Below are 16,372 nucleotides of genomic sequence, written 5' to 3' on the forward strand. Positions count from 1 at the left end.
GTCTGAAGCCCAATCATCAGCACTATATTCAGTATTTGGCCAACAGACAAAGATAAGACACTGCTAGTTACACATACATCGCAATTTAGAAAAGCATTTTTAATATGACGATGAAATTGTATATTTGTTTGATTCGCTGTTGAAAGAAAACGTTGATAGTGAGAAAGCGGAGGCTTTGTTCTTAGCGAAACTAACATTGTTGATTTCTTCAGAAGACATACGGTCAAATATAATTTCGAATACAATGACATTATTGAATCACGAAAAGTATTCTGATTTTTAAAACTTGCGTTGTCATCTGATACAATTCCAGATAAAAACATCAATGATCGATCTGACAAGTTTAAAGTTCTTAAAACACTCTTTGATATAAAACACACTTTTATGCCTTCTCAGGTATGTCAAGAGCTGTATTCAACCTCGAATTTGGCAGAAGGTTTTTTTCACATGCAAAAGCACTAATACATGGTCGAATTCCAACACTATTGGAAGCGGCAAAGGCTTTTGTATTGGACACACACCAACTCCAAACGAACAAAAATACACTTTCTGAAAAACAGATGAATGCTCTCAAACTGCTGGTCCCAATTAATGTCATACCCAAACTTACTTCAAAAACAGTTGATTTACTTTTGGACAGCTTTTGTACGTTTGTTTGTATGAGTAAATGTTCGTTGGGTAATGGATGTAATTGTGAATGTGAAATGTATTTTGAAACGGGGGTTCCTTGTTGTCATATGATATACTTCAGAAAAAGAGGAGGTGATGTGTTTTTTGACCCGCGTTGTCCACTAGGATACTACATAAACATCAGGGGTAAAACACGACTAATCGTGAAGGGTCCTTGTTCTGCACCACTTTTTACTCAAGATGATTTTGCAGAAAAATGTTTAATTATCGAAAATATAGTTACTATTCATGAAGTTAAAGTCGTTTCTGATAATAACACTTTAGGTGATAATGTTGTCAAAAAGAAATTGTTTGATTTAACCCGCAATTTGAGGAAAAAACTGTGTTCAAAAAAGTCGTTTGTTTTGTTGAAGAAATTGACAAATTACGAGAAGACAAAACGGGATATGAAAATGACGAAGTAAAAGACCCTTTGGTTATAGCGTGTGCAGGAAAGAAAAAACTAAAACTTCAAAGAATGTCGATGAATCATTGTCAATAAAACGCAAAAAACAAAAACAAGAAAAAAAGAACAAATCAAAGATTTTTAAAAAACCAAAAAATGATTGATTTTTTTACAAGTTAAAAATATTTCTTGTTGTCTTTTTAATTGTTTTTTAATAGTAAACATAATTATATAATATAGTTTTTTGGTGTAAAATTGTTTCTAATTAGTTGTATTAAAAATTAACTATATTAACAAATGTATACGTGTTGGGTTTGGGTTTAAATCTTATTCACCATAATTTATTGGATAATTAAATAATAAATATTTTGATGACTTTATTTTAAAATAGGAATTATACCATAGATAGTTAGATAAACATTTTTAGACAGAAACATTAATAAATCCCAGATTGAAACGAAATAAGAACACAAAAATCCAAATGGGCGACAAAACGTTTAAGATGATTTATGAACGTCTCAAAAAATCGGACGGTTCTTTAGATGTCAAATCTTTCGTTGAAACAAGTGTGAAGTTGATTGAGCAAATAGAACATGGAAAGAGTGAGGAATACAAATTTTCGAGTAAAGATTTTCCAGAGTCTAATAACGAAAAGACGACAATAATGGTTGAAAAACTTGCTTTCATTTCTGGAGGACTTGAGAGTTCAAATACACTGACCAAAAATTATGCGAATATTCTTGTTAATTTTCTAGAAAAACTTTATAACCCAAATGAAAGACAGAAAATGCGACACATCAACAAATTCATGTTTGAATGTATAGATTCAAACCACGATGGTGTTCTGAGTAAAGACGAGTTTAAAAAATTCATACAATTTACTAACAAAGAAATTTTCAATAAAGAGGAGAACGAACAAAAAATATCCGAGTTGTTTGACAAAACTGATATTAACAACGACGGAATGATTTCATTTGAAGAGTTCCAGATACTTTTAAAAACAATATGAATGCATAATTCAAAAAATTCTACTTTTGTGTTATTTAAAAGTTTCGTTGTTTTATGGAAATACTACAAACGATAAATTAAATTATACTTCTGTCAAGATTAACTAAATTGTGTGTATTTATATTTTTATTTAGAGAATACTTTTTATAAAATGTAAAAGTTAAGTGATTTTACGATATGTGTAAGTTATCACAATAAACTCACCTGGGTATAAAGTAACTCATATTAACTTTTAAAATTTGAATAGTTGTCATTTTACTATATAACAAACTGCAAACATTAAAAATTATGTTTAGTATATTCATTTGTTTAAATTTAAGTCATTATTAAATTAAGTTTCAACTTATACATATTATTCATATTTGTCAAATCATTTACGTTATTAACATGAAGCCTCGTGTTTAAATATTTAAAAATGAAATGATTTATTTATTTTGTTCTATATTTTTAAATAAAAATGTGGTTGTAAATAGTATTTTTTAAACGGTTATTATAATATCACTAACAATTTATAATTGTATTTGTCTAAATTAAACTTTTTTAATTGTAGTGGTGTTTAAAAAATATAATGATTTTAAGTACTGTGAAATGAAAGATATATTAATTATGGGCAAGTAAAAATATAATAATATATATTTATCATTTGTATATAAATGTTAAAGTAAAGTTGTTGTATAATAATTGTGGATAACAATGTGGTGACATAATATAATTGGTTATACAGTATAATCTGGGTTTAATTCCAGTCCGGGTTTAATTAAATAATCGGGTTTATTTCATTCGAAAATAATTAAACCCGAAGTAAGAAAAAATAATAAAAACAACACTTTTGAGTTTTAATATCATAGCCTTGTTTTTTTTGTTTAAATTTATGGAAAATAATTGGGTTTTTACCTAAATTAATCAGAATATTTGTTTTTGAATAAAAATGCATTATTTTTGTTTCTGAAACTATTTTTCGGTACTATAATATTATAAATTACTTATTATAAAATAATGAATAAATAAAAACAAACATAATAAACTCGTGTTTTTATTCGTTTTTATTTATTTAAACAGACTTGTTTTACCACCACCTTAACAAAGTATTTGCCGCGATGTTTTTTGAATGAAGTCCATATTTAAGCCACTGTTTGTGCGTCCCCATGTCACCACTTTCCTCCTCCGTATTGTTTGGACGCTGTGGTTCCCTTTTCAAACGGGGCGGTCATTGGGATCCGCGCCAAGGAGGACATTGAGAGTGTGTGAAACGGTGCACAAACAGACCGCCTGTGCCTTCTTTTCTTTAATCGTCGCACGCAGTTTTTACTGTTACGAGTTGAATTATCGACACATTTTTAATTCGGGAACCAGACCAATTATTATCCCAAGCTCCCAATTACTATAATTTTAATTAAAATATTATATTAAATAGTTAAAAAACTTTATTTTTAGAGACGATAAAAAAGTATTTACCAATATAGTCGGGGGATAAATAGCATTAAAAAGGGACAAAGGTAGTTAATTTTGATAAATATAATTTTGAAACTATAATTTTTAAAAAATCTATTTAAAGGTCAAAATAAACATAAAATTAAAATATTAATTTAAATTATAGTTTTTTAATTTTAAATGATTATAAATTGAATAATTATAAATTTCTATTTCAAAAATAAACAAAAACACCTCAATTTGTTCACTTAGAGAAATGTGGAAGTCTAAAACGCAGCACTTTTTGTGGTTTGTCTGAAACTTGTTTTGTTAAAGGATTTTCCTTTGTTTTTTCCTTTGTTTCGTTTCTTTTCTGCTCTTCTTCAACTCCAATTGTTTTGGTGTTAAAATGGTCTTTCTCTTTTCCTTTCTCAATGGGAATGGTTCAACAACGAAAGATTAAAAGATTTCAACAAATGATGGATTTTCAGTGATTCTGTGACACTTTAAAAGATTGACATTGTAGTTAATTCATTAAACTCTGGCATTTTAACCATATACATCATGAATATATATTGAAATACAGTTTTTAAACTGGTTTCTTGTATTTAAATTGCTTTTTTTGTGTTGATTGCCTGTGGTTGTTTCATCGAGGGTTCCTTACTCTTCTTCTTCCATTGTTTTCAAAGATTGAATAATATCAAAAATAAAAAGTTATGGTTTTCTTTTATTATCTTCAAAGTAGTTAATTGAAAAAACCCTTCTAATACTTTTATGGTTAAAGAAATTATATTTTATAGTTTTTTACTCAAATTAACTACTTCTGTCCCAAATTAACCCCCTTTATCACCCGACTATACCATTTGTTTTTGATTGAATCAAATAATTATTAAATAATTATAACTATGAAACTACCGAAAGTTAATTCCATCAATTATTTTTGTTTTAAAAATCATTCAAAATAATTTTCTTGAAAAAAGTGGAATTAAACCCGATAGTTCCAAAATATTTTAAGTGAATTAAACTCGGATTATACTGTATTTATTTTTTGTGATTTTTACATTCAATAAAAAATGTCACAGTAATTCAACGTAAGCTACTGTGACATATTAGTATTGTCACATCTCATATTGAGATCAGAAATATTATAAATAATCTTTTAATTTTAATTTGTAAAACATATCAACAAAAATAATAACACGAATGATTATCTCTTATTTATACATTCAAATGTTTCGCAATGCCTTAAACTTCGTTATATGGAAAATTAAAAAAATAGTACAATCCAGGACAATTTTTAAAAAGTGTAAAACAATACACTTGTTTTTATTAACAAGATTTATTTAAACGTTTTTTAAAAAATTAATGATATAAATTATTTTTAAAAGTTTAAATTATTTCAATTCAACCAATTCAATAAATATTTTTCATTATTTGTCTTGCAATTAATATCTGACAATATCTTCTTTTTGATATTAAACGGTTCTTGTTTGTTTTTTATAATGTTGATTAAATAATGTGATTCAGTTCTTTGGGTCAGTATTTCAACATTACAAACTTTAACACTATAAAATAGTTGTTATATTTAACTGTGTTTGTAATAATAATAGACTTTGGTGTTATTTGTTATTTGTTTATTGTATACAAATTATTTTTATTTTAGTAATAGATAAACAATTGAAACTGGTTGTTTTGGTTTAAAAAAAACGTGTAAAATTGTTTGAGATGACTAAGTTTGGTTTTCATCATTTTAGTTTCAAACTATTTAATGTTTTAACTTTAAAATATTATTTAATTTTAATATCACTTATTACAAAACTTTATTATATACTGTATCATTTAACACGTTGAAACTTTGTTTTTTCTGTTTTATATTAAAAAAATAAAAAGGTTGATGTTTTATTTTTTTTGTTGAGTGTAAAAATAATTAAAAAAGAGGAAAAACATGTTTGAGCTCCTTTGTTGATTTTTATCCTTGTGATTTTATTAAATTTAATATTCAAATGATAACAAAAATCACTAAGATATTCGAATTATTGTTATTATTGATTATCTCGGAGTGTTTTATAACTTGTAGCAATTTGCTTATACGACGAACGTTTGTAATAAGCTTTTTGTCGCCACTCGAAGTGACATTTCATTGACTCGATTCACATGAATTCATAGAGTGTTTTTATCGGAAATATACATACTTACAATTAAAGAAAATAGATCGTTTGTTTTTGTTTTTTCTAACATAATTAACTTCGACAACCGTCTCTAAAATTAAGTATCTTCATCATAATATTCAACGTTAAACATATTACTTAATTCGATATTGACTTAAAAATTACTAAAAAACAACACAAACTGTTATTCTTTGAACTTTTGTTTTTTATAATCAATGGAGTCTTTTTCATCAAAGACTCAATCAGATATTATCGTTTTGAATTTTAAATTATTTAGTATAAATGTTATTTAAAAATATTTTTTTTTACTTTTTCGGCAAAATAGTATGTAGTTTTTTATAGGAAAAAAATTTTGGGAAAAAAACATAAAATAAACTCCAACGTGTGAAACTGTTCAAAATCAAAAATGATACAAATTTTAAAATGTAATATAATAAATTCAAATGTAACAACATTTTCTTTATTGAATTCAAATGACGATATCTTTCATAATGACAACCATATTATGATTGAACATATTAAGTATGTCTTGATAAAAAGTCAATCAATCGATTTGATTTTTATTTTATACGATTTTTAGAAACGATATTTTAATAACAAGAGAATTATTTAAGTCTGTAAAAAAATGTTATTTATTTTTGTCTTTTCAGCACAGTCTGCAAATAAAATAATTTTACTGACGACAAATTTGGCCAATTGGTCAAGTCTTTGATTAAGTAAATAGTTAAATAACAATTTAAATAAAAACTATATTTTTTTATTTTTAAGATTAATTATTTTATTATTATATAACCATTGGAATAGTAAATTATTTTTTAAGTGAGTTACTTTTATAAAAGTGAGTTAAAAAGCGAAGAAGTGAGTTTTAAAATCGAGAAATGAGTTAATAGCCATAGAAAATGATTTATTTCAATTGAAGAATACAAATTCAAATAACTTTAATTATAAATTATTATAATTATTATCAGAAAACGACTCAATTTGATCTTTTATTTTAATATAAACTCATGTGGTTGTATCTGAATAATAGAAACTATTATAATTACCATAAAAATAAGAATATATAATACATTTATTACCTCATCGATATTTCTTCGCAACACAACCCTTAATAAACAAAATTAACTTGAGAATAAAACCAGTAATGAGTAAATCAACACCTCAATATTACGAATGGACCGACGTTGAACCAATGTTTCTCCAAAACTTTCAAAATTCGGTCCTTCACTTCATAGACTTTGAATTTGCAAATCAATACAGTGCAATTCCTGAGACTGACGAAATAGGGGTTTCGACTGTTTCCCTCGCAAATCCGGCTGAACACGATTCTTTCCATGTTATCATTCGCTGTAAAAAGAGTGACAAATACGCCTTCAAAATCCATGGAATCAACTCCAATTCACCAAGTTACCCGACACAGCGTGTCGGGTTTGATCAGTTTGTAAAATACTTGTCCAAGTACTCTGGTCTTAAAATTTTTGTTGTTAAAGATGAGACTATTAATGGAGGGGATGTTAAAGTGATGAATTCAATATTCAAAACGAGTGACATTCAGTACACTATACTTACACATCACATGCTAATTAGTTGTATACTTCGTCACTTTGGCAAGGAATTTGATGAAAAAATAATTAAAAAAGACGTCAATATGTATTATAAACATTTACACATCTCTGAAAAGTGCGAGTACCACACTAAATTGGACAAGAAGTTCCACTGCGCTTTGAGTGACGCTAGAAACACCTCATTGTCTGTTTTTGCCCCTTTAAAAGCCCTTTGCAACGAGTTGGTGTTTCAGAACACAGAACTCATTCCCGTCTATGAGGTACCAAAATTTGAGTTGTCCGACGGCTCGAGTTTTATAATATGTTTATGTAACACTTTTGGTATGCGAGACTCAGTGTATGAAATTTTAATGGAAGAAGTCACTTATCAAAATGGGACGTTTATCGAATGCGACAAGGAAGAGATGTGCTTTGAACACTTTGTACCGCCTCAAGTGAAAGGACGAGCATTTCCAGAGATCTATAAAAAGTTGACTAGTGCATATCCCGATGTTGAAAATCACAATAAGAAAGCACACAAAAATGTCTTGCAATATGTCCAAGACCACAATGGAATGTATTTAGTCAGATTTGGGTTTTCTGAGAGGGAAACCAACTTTGATTTTTCAGAGATGTACTTGATGGGAAAATATGATTTGTGTGATAAATTTTATAGACAATGTGGTGGGAAAGAACAATTTTGTCCTTCAGTGTTTTACAATAAAGTAGAAGAACTTGGAAGTGCCGTTTTGGTGTTACGTGGAGAGACTGACGAAACAAAGGAATTTGTCTGTAACATCCACAAAAAAACTGGATTTGAAAATAAATGCGTGTGCGAAGTGAAAAAAAGATATTTGAGAGGACTTGAAGAACTCGCAAGGAATCGGGCATTATTTGATAAGCTTGAAATAGACATGAAAACACAATTCGAAGAAATACAAAAAGAAAAAGAAAAGGAGAAACCAACTAAACCAAAAAGTGAACTAAAAACGAAGAAAGAAAGTCAAACAATAAAACCAAAAACAGAAAGAAGACAACCACGCATTCCAAAACGAGAAAAAACAGGATTGCAATTGCCAGAAGATCAACAGAAAGTTCACGCTATTGATGATACTTATATTACACAAGAACAAGCTTCAAAAGATAAAGAGTCTACAAATGGCAAAATAAAGGGACCCAAAAAACCAGTAATCCCACGAAGAAAGGTTAATTAAGCTTTATTTTTTTTTCATTTTTATATTACATTTTTTAATAAAATAAACTTGTTATTATAGGTTGAATAACAAATATTTATTTGTTATTCAAATGAATATATTTTAAACCCGTACCAGTGCCACCAAAAAATTTTTTATTGGAAGTGAATTTTGAAAATTTTGTTCCAACCCATCAAAATTTTAAATGTGGTGGTGGAAAAAAATTAATTCCAATAACCAAATAACATTTGAGGTTTATAGAAATGTTATTATATAAACCTTCAACGATAAATATATAAAGTCAGTTACAAAAATAAAGAAGGCAAAAATAGCAACATAAAAATGACCAATAAAAAATGTAAAAAAAGTTAAAAAACATTAAAGATTACTTTTTTCATATTCTTTTATTCTTTTAGACTTCTTTGTAATGTTTAGCAAACATAAATTATTATAACGAGTCAATTAATTATGCACAACTTCTTGTTCTTATCACATTTGTATTTTTTGGTTCATTTTATAAAGTTTTGATATAGTTGTTTAAAGAATGTAAAACCGCCCTGTTTCTTCCATGGGTATAACAGTCATACCTCTGATTGACTCATTTCAATGCCCGTTTCTCCGTGTTATCAGGAAAAGAGAATTCTTGTCGCTACCGTCATACCCCAAACCAAAGTTCATCCCCTGTTACCACTTTCTCAGTCTTTTTTTCGTGACTTTTTGACTATTGATAAAGAACTTTTAGTTTTTTTCCCTTTCATGCGTAAACGCATTTTAAGCTCAGTTTCTTCTACTGAATCTACATTTGTTGTTTAGGATCGATTCACCACAATCCAATTAATGTTGTCTAGGAACCTTTCTCCTCTTCAGTCCTTAGATATTTTTTTCCTCTTCTAAGTATCTGCTACTTCCACCAAGATCTGAACCCAAGTCTGTTCCAATAGAAATTACTTCTCTACCTTTATCACTCCTGTGTTCTTGACACTATGCATTTCCTTACTCCTTGTGCGATCTATGTTGTAAATATTTTGTAGATGGAGTTTTCAAAATGTGTAAACTTTTGAGAGAAATTCATTTTTGTTTACTTTTTTTATTTTTATAAATTTGTTTGAGGTGATTTGTTTATTTTTTCTTTTATAATAATTACGTCTTATGTATGTTATTACAAATAATTTAAAATGAATTATAATCTTTATAAAGTTTAATATTTTAAATAAAAAAGAACAAAAAGCTTTTTATTTTTAAATAATACAACTAATTTATATTAATTATAATTATCTATACAAAAATTGGCATAAGGTGTAATGACCACACTAAATTTACTGTTTTGTTTTATAAATTTAAATAAAAATGGCAATATTTTCATTATTATTAAAAACCGCCTTCATAAGTCTAAAATTGTATAAATTTGCCGGCACTTGTCATGTTTTAAGAAAATTCGTTATTCATGGAATTTACAAATTGAAGAAAACCATTAATATAATAATTGTTTTATTATTTTTTATAGCAAATAAATACAAAACATTTATTTTTATAAAATAATTTCAATTTATGTATTTTTTATTAAATAATTATTTAACTATTATATACTAAAGTAAAGAGGTTTATTATCAGCATATTGTTTACTATATATTATAGTTTTATTTCATTAAATTATTAGATTATTAAATAATGTATATATCCCAGTTTTTAAAGCATTATATTTATTGTCTATTAATATCTTTAATTATTAACATTAAAAATAATTATTATTAGTTTTAGTTTAATAAAATAAAAAAATTACAACTAATTATAATTATTTATATAATATATTTACTACTCGCAGGTTTATGATTTATAATATTTTACTAATGATTGCATTTAATTAATAAATAAGTACGACACTTATATTAAAAATGGTAATTTTAAAAATGATTTTGAATTTTTTGGGTTAAAAAATATTCCCATTGTTTAAATGAAATTCACTTCCAATAAAAACATACCTTTTGGTGGCACTGCCCGAACCCAACACATCTACAGTTGACCAAATAATTGTGAGAAGGATGTATTTCCCAATAATTACCAAAAAATACCATGTAAATAAGAAGTGAAAAAAGGTTCACCAAATAATAGTAAGACACTTATTTTTGTTGCTTTCTAAAATAACCCAAATAGCGATAAAAAATAACTTAAAAAAATAAAACAATGTTGAACTTTTTGGACGTTTTATTGTTTTCATTGTGGTTTACTCTGGAAATGTCTCGCCGTAAAAGATGTTCATAGTCCTCACTCCCCAATGGTTGTTTTTATAGGGGTTATTAATTGCAACGAAGCAACTTTATGGAACTCGTTGTTTTTCCAATCTTTTTCTGTGTGATAAGGTTTGGTTTGTTGTCAATCTTTCGTCAATTACTTCTTGAAACCCTCGGTTTCAAACACCAAACCACGATTTAAAATACTCATTTTAAGAGAAGCTTTTAAGACCCACTTAGTGTTTATCAGTTTATTGAGCGGGATTTAGTTTTTTTGTTTTCTTTCACTGTTGTTCAAGGTGCGCAAATTAAAGAAGTTGTGAATGTCAGAAAATCACAAAAAACTTTACTTATTATTTTTGCCGTTGCAGACGTTCTGGCACTGTACTGAATGTCAAGTTTCTTGGTATAGAAACAAGAGGAAATTGTAGTTGATATGGTTGCCTGTTAGAAACGTGTATTTCAGCTGGATTGATGGTGACATTTGAAGAACGATGAAACGTAGGAGAAACAAAATATCTATCTAACATTTCATTACGTTGGTCGCATTCTGCGTTTCCCATTCTTCGACAAACTCCTAAACTCCATGTTGTATCACTTCCAATATTATCAGATGATGATTTCTTCCTCGAAAATGATGGTAATATCTCATCATTAGCTTTCAAATAATATCTATTCTCTGAAAGTCTGGCCTTGTAATTATTGACATCGGCCTCCTTAGGTTGGTAATACTCCGAAAAAGCTTTTAAGTTCAACAACGAGCCGGTGATGTTGTCCAAAACTCGGTCCATCTCAATATCACAAGATATTTCTCTTACCCGAGTAAGGGACATTTCTGTCATTTCTTCCATCTTAAAAAAGTCTTTGAACAGATCGTTAAGGCGTTCTTTTTCTTCATCGTTATTTATGGTGCATAAATTCACAACTTCTATCTGTTGGCTCTCAGAATGTTGGGGTAAGTTGCTTACTCGTCTCATGGTAGTTGTCCCATTAATCGACTTTTTAACAACTCCAAAAAGCACAGATCCAGCGGTTGCATCAAATAACTTGAATGTGGCGCATATGTGTGGAGCCGAATGTTGTTCGCGTATAACATCCCCAAAAGAACTCCATCTATATGTCCACTAAAATTATCCATTGCAATAGTTGTCCATTCTTCCAAAAGATTTAGAAGTGCCCTTTTCTTTACAATCTTCACAACCAGATCGGCAATGTAATACGCGAAAAGGTTTTTGGTCGCATATCCATTGGAAGAATAAAGAATCATTAGGTCCGGATATGAATTCTTCACTTCTGAGAAATAGCTCTTTTGACTCACAATCAAAGCGTACGAAGTTGGTTGTCCATCGGCAGAAATACAACATATTGCTATTGAATGTTTCACTGAATGACTGACTCCATAAGTTTTTTTGGAAAGTTTCTTCGGATTGTTTAACGATAAGATGGAGTTTTTTTGTCTGCCTAGTCATTTGAACCCATCTCATCGATGTTGAAAAAAGCGCCGATGGGGTACCATCGACGGCTTTGAGATCATTCATGTTCTTTATAACTGATTCATAACTTAATTCAATTCGATGATAATCATCATCATTCATTTTTTTTTAAAGTGTAACCTAGTTTGTCTCTTAAATGAATGCGCACAGCTTCTCTTGTGATGTTTTCCAAATCAAAGTGTTTACCCAACAAGACCACGATTCCACTCAGCAAACAAGAAAGCCCAAGTGAATGCAGTTTGTCCATCATACTGTTTATTTCATGATCCATATCCTTCGTTATCTTACCCTTTGGTCCACGACACACTTCTTCAATTTCCTTCTTCAATTGACAGTCGATTGCTCCACTTGAACAACCAAACATTAATCCTAAAAGCGAAAGCGATGAGCCGTCAATACTTTTCAAAATCTTTATCTGCCCTCTTCTTGTTGTCAAATTGGAAAAAACGTCGTTTTTGAAAGCCGCCTCGAGCAAAATAACTGCTTTTTGTTGTTTTTTCCTTTATTTTTTTTTCGTGGAAAATGTTATCTGTCATTTGTTTCTTAGAAAGTGCAAGAAGTCTTTGACAATTGAATGAAATGATTGGGTCTTCTTTTGGTTCAGACATGTTTTTTTAAGTTGTTGGTTTGTTTTCATGTTTTTATATATTTAGCTTTTTTAAAACAATAAATTGTTTCATGAAATCTATTTTAATATAGTTCTTGATTAAAGTTATAAAACTATTTAATTTAACTTCTTACAATTATTTGGTCTCTGACTATTACTTGGTCAACTGTACATTTTATTTTTTTAATAATTTATTAAAATATAATAAAAAGTAAAATTAATTACAATTATTATAAATAATTGTAATTAATGATAATAGTTCTATTTTTCACTTTTTGTTGGGAAAAAGTAAAAATAAAAAAATTAACGAATAAAAAATTGCAAAAATGTTGTGGTGTTTATGAAGCATGAAATTTATAATTTTAAATATATTTTTAATACAATATTTATTATTCATTTGTATAGTCACCCACCAAAAGCAATGAAAACACGACAAATGGTCTAAAGAAACTATAATTTATTATTTTATACTATAATTATAAAAAACAGTAAAAATAAAATAAATAAAACGAAAAAGTCAAAAATAAAAAAAAATCACATTAAATCATTTTTTTGTCAAGTTTTTTAATTGGTTTAAAAGACGATGGCAATCTTAAAACAATGGTTTCTTTTTTTCTTAATCTTTTTTGATACTTTAATGCTCTTTTTACTTCCCTTTCTTTTTTTTAACTTCAATTTGGATAAAGTAATACTGTTGTTTATTTTTTGAGGTAACTGAATTGGTTTGGGAATAAACAGTTTAAACATTTCTCTGTATTGGGGCGTTTCTACAAATGTACAATGTTCAATGGATACATGACACTTTGGATTTTTTTGTCAATCCAGTTGACTATTCCAGCTTGTTTAAAAGCAATAATATTAAAAGGAGGTGTTGTAACCACAAAAAAGAATCCACCAATAGCATCAACTCTCTTAGTCTGTTTCCAAGTTCAATATTGTAAAAAACTGGTTTTTTATCTTCATAAAAAATTACCATCCACATCTTCTTTATCGACTCTTTCTTGAAAAACCAAATTCACAAAACTGTCTTTCGCTTTAAAAGTATACATTCTTTTTTTAAGCCAACCAAATATCTTTAAATCAACGACTTGAAGGAAATGAGAAGCATGTGGAGTTAATTTAACAAGAATTGTGTTTCAGCGAGCAACAATTTGATAATCGAAAAATTGTGGCTTTTGCATTATCCTACACTAAACAAGCTCTAAAGTCGGACATTTTTTTCAATTCCAAGCAAACTCATTTTTTTTAATTTCAACGAGTTTTCTTTTAATATAATCAAGCAGAACAATTCTTATTTAATATTCACAAATTTCGCGCGTAATAAAACTAGACACACTGTATCTAAATAAAACATTATTTTCAGTTAGTCCATTGCACCAATATTCGTTTGGAATAAAGCAAACGGGCAAAATGACAGTTGGTTTCATAGTTAAACCATAAGTAACAACTGTGGCAATTAAAGTGCAATGTCGTTCATCCCTCTCTTGTCGACAATACACAAATTTCATTTGATAATTCATTGGAACAAAACAGTTTCAATCCTTAGAATATGCTCTTGAACTGTAACCCATTTTATCCATGTTAACAACAAGACCAGAGAAACAATTATAAACACTATTTTGAAGAGTCGAAAAGTAATTTAACACGTAAATGGGATTTACATCGAATCGTTTTTCTGCAAGTTGTGTGCACGTTACAAGTTTTTAACAATGTCTTTCTGCCTAACTAATTGAAGATTATTTTGTGGTACTCAAGTTGCATTCGTCAATAAAAAGACTCCAAACATAATCTTTTGTTACTGCTTTGTTTTTTAGTAATCTTCTGGAAATTTTAGAACAAAGCACATCAGATCGTTTAAAAGAAATGTTATATTTATTTTTAAATTTATTACATGTATAACATGCTTCTTCTTTTTAATAACAGCTGAAATTCTTAGCTCGTTCACTTTGAAAATTTTTGTTAGATCTTTTTGAATTGTTATTAATCTTAGAAAAACATCCAAAGTATTGATATTGTAGTATAGATTGATAAAACTTTTAAACACTTTTGCTGATTCCAAACTTTCCATGTTTTTATTTAACACCTTAATATTTTTATAAGCAATATAAGTTTGTAACCGTTTATATTGACTATGGCAATATTCTTTTTTTTTGTTTTAACAGAAACAAAACAAACAAATAACATGACGAATCTGATACATCCAAAGAATTAGTTGAATTGTCGAAGGTTATCGCAGTTGCAGGTTTGGTCATTTTGTTTTCTGGTATTGGATAAGTAAGTGCATTTGTAGTGCATTTGTCCGTTAAAAATGATTTTCAGTTCATTTAAATCTATTTTTAACAATGTTTTAAAATTAAGTATAATCTTAGTTTACAGTAAAACCTCCCAAGAGCGGTACCTCTGAAGAGCGGGTTCTCTCAAGAGCGGGCATTTTTTAGACTGAAACAAAAAATAGAGTTCTCCATCGAGCGGTAATTGAGGTTTGATTGGTTTAAAATGCCCGCTCTCGAGAGAACATAATTACCACATTCTCCCGCTCTTGGGAGGTTTACTGTATTTTGAAATACTTGCAATGTAAATAAATACAGTTATGATAAAAACCAGTGCAACTTGAACAAAAATGGGGTGACTGAGTAAAAAAATTCTAAAAATATAAGAATAACATTATTTTGAAAATGTTTGAAAAACAATTTAGAAAAAAGAACATTCAAAAATTTTATTTATTATGTTATTTTCATATTTTTTATTTATTATAGAAGAAAAATAAAAACCTAAAGTAGAATAACAACACAATTCATTTACAATAAGCAAACAATATCGAGATAAGTCTTTTCACAAAAAAACTCTTCATTACTTTTCTCTCTTGTTTTATTCGTTTCAGTTACATCTTCCATTTTCTCTCCTTCTTCTCCTCAACCACTTTTTCATAATAAATTGTTCCTCAAGTTCAATTTCCATGCCTTTATCATCAACATCATCTTCTTCGACTTGTTGAATTATATATTCGCAGAACCATCTTGGTTGATTTTTACATAAACCAAAGAATCCGACGTCATATTCATTGTGACACAACGCAACTTTCACCGTATTGTTCATATTTCAATTTTTTAGTTTGAACTCATAATATTTTAGTAGAAATTCTGCCAAAACATGAAAATGGAGGGAAAGTGGAAAGAAAACGGTTTTGTTTACAAAAAGAAGATTTTAGGGCAATCGATCGTCTTCTTTGTTCATTTATTGAACCTTTTGTTTTGAAAATAAATCAACTTGATTTTTATGTTGTTTTTAAAAGCTAACTTTTATGGTATTTTTACTAAAAAAACTATTGAGATTGTTCATATTATAAATAAAATTTGCAAAGAAAAAACAAAAAAATAAAAATGAACGAGTTGCATTATCAAGACAAAAAATAGTTTTATTTTTAGGATCCCCTCTTTTTTACTCAGTCACCCCATTTTTGCAAAAGTTGCACGGGTTTTGTCTAAAACTGTATATGTCAAATTGAAACACAATCTAAAAATATAATTTCAAAAAAATATAATTTGGTTTCTTTAGACCATTTGTAGTGTTTACATTGCTTTTGGTGGGTGACTAGACTGTGAATCCGTTGCAAAAATAGAATGGTAAAACAAAATAAAACAAATTA

The 16,372-nt window shown here is 28.1% G+C and overlaps 2 protein-coding genes across 2 annotated transcripts; both read left to right on the top strand.

Annotated features, from left to right (window-relative positions):
• Positions 1-1,556: 1,556 nt before the first annotated feature.
• On the top strand, positions 1,557-2,084 carry EIN_112840 (hypothetical protein; the record flags this gene model as incomplete). Its single annotated transcript, XM_004185548.1, has 1 exon — positions 1,557-2,084. One exon carries the CDS (start codon positions 1,557-1,559, stop codon positions 2,082-2,084), a length of 528 nt encoding a protein of 175 aa, XP_004185596.1.
• A 4,721-nt stretch (positions 2,085-6,805) lies between these two features.
• EIN_112850 (hypothetical protein) lies at positions 6,806-8,419 on the top strand (the record flags this gene model as incomplete). The annotated part of the gene is made up of 1 exon (XM_004185549.1): positions 6,806-8,419. One exon carries the CDS (start codon positions 6,806-6,808, stop codon positions 8,417-8,419), a length of 1,614 nt encoding a protein of 537 aa, XP_004185597.1.
• Positions 8,420-16,372: the final 7,953 nt, after the last annotated feature.

The sequence above is a fragment of the Entamoeba invadens genome (assembly GCF_000330505.1).
Source record: "Entamoeba invadens IP1 unplaced genomic scaffold scaff_1105074725955, whole genome shotgun sequence".
Lineage (NCBI taxonomy): Eukaryota > Evosea > Mastigamoebida > Endamoebidae > Entamoeba > Entamoeba invadens.